General features: G+C 40.8%; 1 protein-coding gene across 2 annotated transcripts in view; it reads right to left on the bottom strand.

The window, feature by feature from the left end:
- The window catches only part of sptb (spectrin, beta, erythrocytic), a 45,062-nt gene extending 39,007 nt beyond the window's left edge, over window positions 1–6,055 (bottom strand). Inside the window, exons 1-2 of one of the 2 annotated variants that reach the window (XM_035674752.1) lie at window positions 5,986–6,055; window positions 250–522 (exon numbers count right to left, since the gene is read on the bottom strand). In XM_035674752.1, coding sequence (XP_035530645.1) covers window positions 250–397 — 148 coding nt within the window. In that variant the 5' untranslated portion in view covers window positions 398–522; window positions 5,986–6,055. Of the gene's footprint in view, window positions 1–249; window positions 523–5,985 lie in introns of those variants that run through there. The other variant, XM_035674753.1, reaches the window with a different exon arrangement.
- Window positions 6,056–7,472: the final 1,417 nt, after the last annotated feature.

The following is a 7,472-nucleotide window of genomic DNA, read 5'->3' as shown; positions in this document are numbered from 1 at the left end:
CAATGTCTGCAGAGCTCTACCTGAGAGCTTTGGAGTAAAATAATGGATCACCTTGAGTGTAATTTATGAGTAAATCTAGGTGAAGGTCAGTGACAGAAGCCCATTCAAACCTGCCGAAATTACACAGAAACCCAATATAGCTCATCCTCTCTGCCCTTCCCACGCTCTTAAAGAGACACTGTCATCTCAAAAATCTGTCACACAAATGCCTCTGAAAGGACACAGCCTGTTTACTATGCATGCACTCACCTGCGAGGGCCTTGATGCGCGAGCGCTCAAACAGCCGGGCTGAGCTGTTGTCATTGTCTAGTTCCTCGTCAGTGAGGTCGAAGCGGGTGTTGATGTGGCTGTACTGCTGCGTGATCTCCGCATTGTCAAAGTCTGTGGTGGAAGTCATGGCGGTAGCCAGCGTGGCAAGCGGGTGAGGGGACGGCGGTCGGCGTCCTCAGGTGGTTCTGGGTGTGTGGGGAAAAGAGTGGTGGGGACGAAATGGCAGGATGGACCTCGAATACTGGAGGTAGTCTGAAGAAGAAGGGGAAAGACAGACAGTAGAGGTGTTAATATGATTGATTATGATGATTAACTGGGGTTCAGCACGTACATGACTGAAACTGAGACTTCTTTAATAATAAGTTATATCAGAAAAGTACATAATTGAGGAGAACTAAGAGGTTTAAAATCCCCCTTCACTCAAAAATATGTTTCTCCTTATTGGTATGACACTTTGATGTTTGACCTTCACTGTGCAGAATGATGAATGTGCAAAAGTTTTACACCAGACGGCTGTTTTCACATTCATCTGCTGTATACTGCTCAGTGATTCTCTATTCCACAGGATACTGCAGCGTAGGGCTGCAACAATTAGTCAATTAATCACTTAATCGATACACAAAAAATCAATTGTCAACCTTTTGGGGATTCAATTCATTATTTTACAAGCAAAAATCCCTGAAATGTGATGGTTCCAGATGAGAATTGTGAGGATTTTCTGCTTTTTTTGTCCTACATTACAGTAAATGTGGGTTTTGGACTGTTTGTTGAAAAAAACAAAACATTTGATGACATTGATTTGGCTTCAAGGACATTGTAATGTACCTCTTTCAGTGTTTTCTGATATTTAATAGACCAAACGATGAATCAGTTATTCAATGAATGAATTCAATGAAAATATTCATTAGTTGCAGAACTACTGTAGGGACAAAGCAAGAAATGGATGCTGACTTATAAATCCAATTTTGTCTGCGCGGAGCACTGTCTCACTGCAGTTTAGTTTGTATTTTGGTGTTAAGTTTCAATGTATCAATCCCACTGCCGAGGGACTGTTTCTACGCTTGGCTTAAGAAATGTAATTTTGGCAATTTGAAAAAATCTATGTGATCACAGATGTGGCAGAAGTATATTTTCACACAGAAATCTCACCTATCATAACTTTCACATTCGCCCCAGAAGCTCCTGTGCCTGTCATAATCTCCATTTTGTGTGTGTCACTTTGCTCAACTGTCACCCTGCACTAGTGTCTGTGTTTTCTTTGTGTGGAATGGCGGGTTGAAGGGTAACCGCTCAGATAGCTCTATCTGGGTGCAGCATAGCTCTCTTATCACGCTTCACAGGGGGAGGGCAACCCCTCTGTACTGCAGAACATGACGAAACCACCTTCTTTTGAATGATGCAGCTCACGTAGTTTGAACTGCGAGCGTGAGCGTGTGTTTGCGCAATTCCGTTGATGTGTATTTGTGAGAATAAGGAGGTGAAGTAAGGCGGGGGAATCCAACTTCTGTAGTACACAAAGAATAGAGACATGACAGTGTCCTCATGTGGCACTGACTAAGAATGCATACAACAATTGCTGAATATACATATTTTTCATATCAGAGATTTAAGAGATGACATTAATACTAAAATTAGAGATAAGGCAAATGATTTACATTTATTCTACTTGCACATTTACTCAATTACTGTACTTACTGTAACTACAATTCTGCAATGCATGTATAATACTTGAGTATTTTCATTTTATGCTATTTATAGTGGTGCTCCAATACATATCGGAGGGAAAATATGATGTACAGCTACCTCAAAATTATACTTAAGCACAGTATTTGAGTAAATATACTACTTTGCCTCTGCTGACATTCATTTCTCAATGAGACCACAGAGGATGTTTCTCCGGTGCATTCAGAGAAGGGGCCCTCGGTGATGCACAATGATGGCATCCTACAGGTCTCCAATATCAGTCCTCTGCAGGCTCCCGTTATCAGCCCGGGGATGCTCCACCCACCACTGGGGATCCCCTTATCACCTCACACACAACCTGGACGGGACTACTGCACAACTGCGCAAACCTTCCTTACACACTGTACAAACCCGTATCCACAAACTGTCAGCTGCATACAAAACCTGTAAGACTCTAATCGTGTCGAAGGACTGACTGACTGTAAGCTGCCGAATACAAACTGCAGCAAATTGTGTGTGTGTGTGTGTCAGCCGAGGACTTACTCTCAGTGATACTGTGCTAGGCTCCTCTCAGAGCCGCCTGGCCTCCTGCTTATAGACAGGCCTGTGACATAAGGTTCACTGCCTGCCACAGCAAGAGTGTGTCTGTCAATAGTGAGGCGTCCTTTTGTGGCGTCCTTGAGTGTCCTGCTCACTCACAGGAGGTCACCTTGTTAGCGTTTGGTTTTTGCAAAGCAGAATAAAAGTCTAAAAATCTCTAATAATATGCTGTCACTGATATTAAGTGCTGAGCGAGTGTATCGGTGGGCCAAAACAGTACCTGTGCACCATTAAGGTGGCTGAAAAGTGACTCTAACACAGTGGTTCTTAACCTTTTTAGTGTCAAGGACCCTCAAGTTGACACACATCAGGCCGCGGACCCGTATTTGATAAGATATAATCTCCAGGATCCCCGTCAGATAAGATTCAGTTATTCCATAACTGTCTATACTGTAGATTGGCAGATTAACAGTGAAGAGTGTGAACAGAAGAGTCACTCTTACACACTCTCTGTGGGGGTCCCCGGACTCCAGGTGGAGAACCATTGCTCTAAAAGAGGGTTGTCCAGAATCATTACTGAAAATTGTTTCCATTAGAGCTGCAACTAACAACTGTTTTCATTACCTCCTAATGTTTTGATTATTTTCACAATTACTTTACTAATCCGTTTTAAACAGGTAAAATAATGGAAAACAAGAGTCCACAAGCATGCTAGCAGCTCTGCAAGGCTGTACTCGGGCACAGCAATGCTTCGGGCTAAATGCAAACATGCTCACAAGACGCTGATAGTATAATGTTTACTATGTGCACCCTCTTAGTTTAGCATGTTAGCGTGCTAAGATTTGCTAATTGGCACTTAACACAAAGTACAGCTGAGGCTGATGGGAATGTCATGATGTTTGCAGGTATTTGGTCAGACACCAAATTCAATCATCCTCTGGGAGTCTATTATGAGAATCAATCAAATAATTCTTTATTATTTATATATTTCAGTCTGGACCGAAGTGGTGGACTGACCCGCCAACAGACTGACCAACACTGCCATCCCTACAAACACTAACATGGATAAAAAGCGAAAGGAAAAATGCCAATTACAAGTTCCAACAGCCCAAGTTCTTGAAATTGCATGTTACATCCAAATAACTGTGCAAAACCCAAAGGATTGCAATTTACAATGATACAAAACAGAGAAAAGCAGCAAATATAACAGTTTTCCTTCATAAATAACTTAAGCGATTCATTAATAATCAAAATTGTTGACCATTAATTATACAGCAAATGACTTTAGATTAACCAGCGCTAGTTTAAATGTTGGTAATGTCCCAAGTGCATTATAAGTCATATTATTACTGTTACCATCGTGACGCATAAATCTGATACGAGTTTGATATTACATATTTTGCTATTACTGGCCTCTGTTGAAACAAATGATTATAATACGTTGGCACCCCTTATAATTCTTTCTATCGCCTATAGTAGATAAAGTCCTTTGCACATGGTCCAGTAAATATAACATTTTTTATAGCTGCACATTGAGAGCTGATGAGTAATGGGTTGCTGGATAATTTCTCAAAAGTCTTATAAATGTCAAGAGAGATGATTAAAATGTCGGCTGGAATTTCTCCAGATATTCAAGAGCTGCTTGGCCTCAGAAAAAAAAAAAAAAAAGACACATTACATTTATTTTTATCATGACTCATGACGCAGTACAATAATGAGATATGAGCTCTTAAGATTTGCTGAGTTTGAATATAAACAAGACAATTCCTTGTTCCCGAGGTATGAAAGAACTTTTCTTTGATTACATTTCCGCTGCTTGAGATTTTAACTGACTGCACTTATTCCCTCCTTTGCTGCTACTGCAAAAAGCTACACTGTAAACAAATATGCACAATGCAAACATCGAATCAGCCCCTGAGATGAATAATAACTCTGAAAAACCATGCTCCCAGCTGTAAGCAAACTCCTTGTTGATGCACGCCGAGGAGCAGCAACACATTAGCTGGCGAGGAGGGAGTGCATTATTCTGAGCAGTCATATGGAGAGGGTGAAATAAGAGATGGGTGTGGTCAAGATGTGACCTACAGTGTGTGTGAAACTGTAGCAGCAGCAGCAGCAGCAGTAACTGGACTGAGGAGAGGGAGGCCTGTGGTCCAGCAGAGAGTAAATCTGAGACATGAACACAAAGTGGACAGAGATCAATATGGAGGGAGAGGAGGGGCTGCTGGTTACTGGATTGAGTGACCATCAAAGACTGCAGCCCTAACTTCCTCCTCAGACTGCCAATATCAACGTCAAACTAACTACTACAGGAAGAATAAAGATCCTTACATATAAGGAAGAAGATGGTGGAAGTTGAGCGTAAACACACTATGTTTAGCATAATCCATACCGTACATTGATTATGTACACAAGTTGTGAAAAAAGGCTCCTTTTGTTGTGGTCAATATTGTTTTGACTGCAACAATACCGAGCCTGATCTTGTGAGAGGTTAGAAGGAATCGATAGTAAACTATTCCTGGAGTGTGTTTACAGAGAAGTCCCTGCTCGTCCAGACACAGCGACAAACTCACACTTTGTCCTTTTAAGGGGCATGAGGAGGGACGTCTCTCCTGCTCAGGGAACAATTTATTTCTTTGTTACTCAAGAAGCCCGCCATACAGTTCAATCACGGATGGAACGCGAACTGTTATGTGATCTAAGAAATAAATTGAGAAAATGTGCAGCTGTGGAAAGTACATTTACTCAAGAACTGGAGTATAAATCTGAGGTACCTGTTATTTCCATTTTATGCTCCTTTAAAATTCTCCTCCACTTCACCTCAGGGGGCATTACTGCACATTTTACTCTACTACATTTATTGAACATGTTTAGTTCCTAACCACTGCACAAAATAGGTATTTTACAACAAAAATACATAACATTTATGCACTGTTATATATAAAACTATCCCAAAAGTTTATAAAATACTTAAATATATATAAATAAGCAACCTGTAAAATCCTATTTAGACATTAAACAACAGTAAAATAATAATAATGTGACAAAACACTCATTTTCACGCTGTTTGTCATTAGAAAACAAAACTTTTTGGAAAGCGCCTCTCCGGGCGCAACATGCGCAGTGACGTCAATTGTGCGACTTTCAACGACCCGCGCCGCGTGCCCAAAGTGCTAGATAACAAACTGAATATAAAAAAATAAACGACTAAATTCAAATTCAATTTATAGCAGACCACAGTTAATTTAACAATAGATAATTAAAGTTCTGAAGCTTTTCAAAACGACGTCATTGTTAAAATGGCAGCCCGGTCCAACAGGTGGTTGAGGCAACTTTTTTTATAACCTCACTTAAAAAGGGCCGAAACAAACAGCAGACTAAATGGAACGAGCGCCATTGAAAAGTGATCCGGTGACAGAGAACTATTTGTCCAAAGAATCAATAATTTCATTTAAAATGGGCACAAGCTCTGCCTTTCAAATTTGCACTTACTTGCTTCTGGATGTCGTCCTGTCCGAAAGTGTTTATCTTTGAGCCTTCTCCTGCCCCCAATAAAGATTACAACCCATTGAAGGGCGGGTCCTGGTCAGAGTGGGACAGGGTCTCCACAGCGCGAGGAGGCGGCACGGGACTAGGAAAGGGGCTGAAGGCGCCGCGCGCATCCACGGTCATTCCCAAAGCCAGCGACTTTGACCCACCCTCCGGTTTACCCAAATAAAAGTGGGCGAATCCAGTACATGATCTGTGGGCAGGGGACGGACCATTCTGACAGACTGGTGACTCTAAATGGCAGAGACACTTCTGATCTCCTGTGTACCCCCCCCCCACCTCCTCCCCTCCCTTCCACCCGCCCCGACGGGGCTCCTAATCGCACACACACACACGCCACCCGCCCGCAAGAGCCCTTCAGAATGTCACCTCTGCTCTGCGTGCCATTTAACGGGCAGTGGCAGAAGGAAGAACGGGTCTGGACACGGAGAACGAGCCCCTGCAGAAAGAGCTCTCGCTTTGCACAAGGATTCCATCAAGTTACAGAGAGCTGTCAGTGGTTGGAAAGTAACTGAGTACTTTTACTCGAGTACTTTACTCTAATATTTAAATTTGATGCTACTTTATACTTCTACTCTACTACATTTCAGAGGGAAATCTTGTACTTTTGAACTATGAAAAGCTTATAAAATAAAACCCTTTGTTAAAAATGAAAGCAGTGGTTCCTAACTTTAACTTTAACTTTTGTCCAGTTGGGGGCCTGCACCAAAAAGTGATTTCACTGCAGACGGTTTAAATTAAATTACTTTTTCCAAGATCCCAAATTGCCCAATATTTCACAAATATTAAAGAAAACTCACACTAGCTCCACTTTAAAATACAAAAAAAACCTACATTTACATTTAGTTAAGGAGTATATTTACATTTTTGTATTGATATTTTTACGAAGTAAAGGATCCACCACTGCCTGTCAGATAATGAAAACTAAATTGTGAGACTGGCTATTTTTAGTTGTTTGAGAAGTTGACTGACTCACTTAGTGCAACAGATTATTTGAGTTTTTAGATGTTTTGCAGAATGACAGAATCTAGATCACCTGTATGTTGAAATAGACCGTTTTAGAAGTTATACAATTTGAGATATTGCATGGTTACATACTGTAACTGTGTGGACTAATAAAACTAAATATTTTAGGTATAGACTGCTTACACTAAGGTCTAAGTATTGTTCCATCTTTCAATATCAGTGCTGATATACTGCCTGATTTACAATATCAAAACGAAAAAGATGAACAGCTTTTTTTCCATTTAAGAAAAGGGTTAAAACTTTTCAAATATTGAAAACAAAAGTGTTAAATAGTAAAATAAATAAGTAAAATAGGTAAACAAGAGTTTGAATCTGTGCAAACATTAAAATGTCTGTGCTCCAGACACATTTCAATCAGCACCAAAGATACAAAGGCTCAATATCCAGCCCTTCTTAAACGGGAT

This window comes from Morone saxatilis, unplaced genomic scaffold (assembly GCF_004916995.1).
Source record: "Morone saxatilis isolate NCDOM2014 unplaced genomic scaffold, NCSU_SB_2.0 Contig3, whole genome shotgun sequence".
NCBI classification, from domain to species: Eukaryota; Metazoa; Chordata; class Actinopteri; family Moronidae; genus Morone; species Morone saxatilis.
This window is presented reverse-complemented; position numbering and strand designations above follow the sequence as displayed.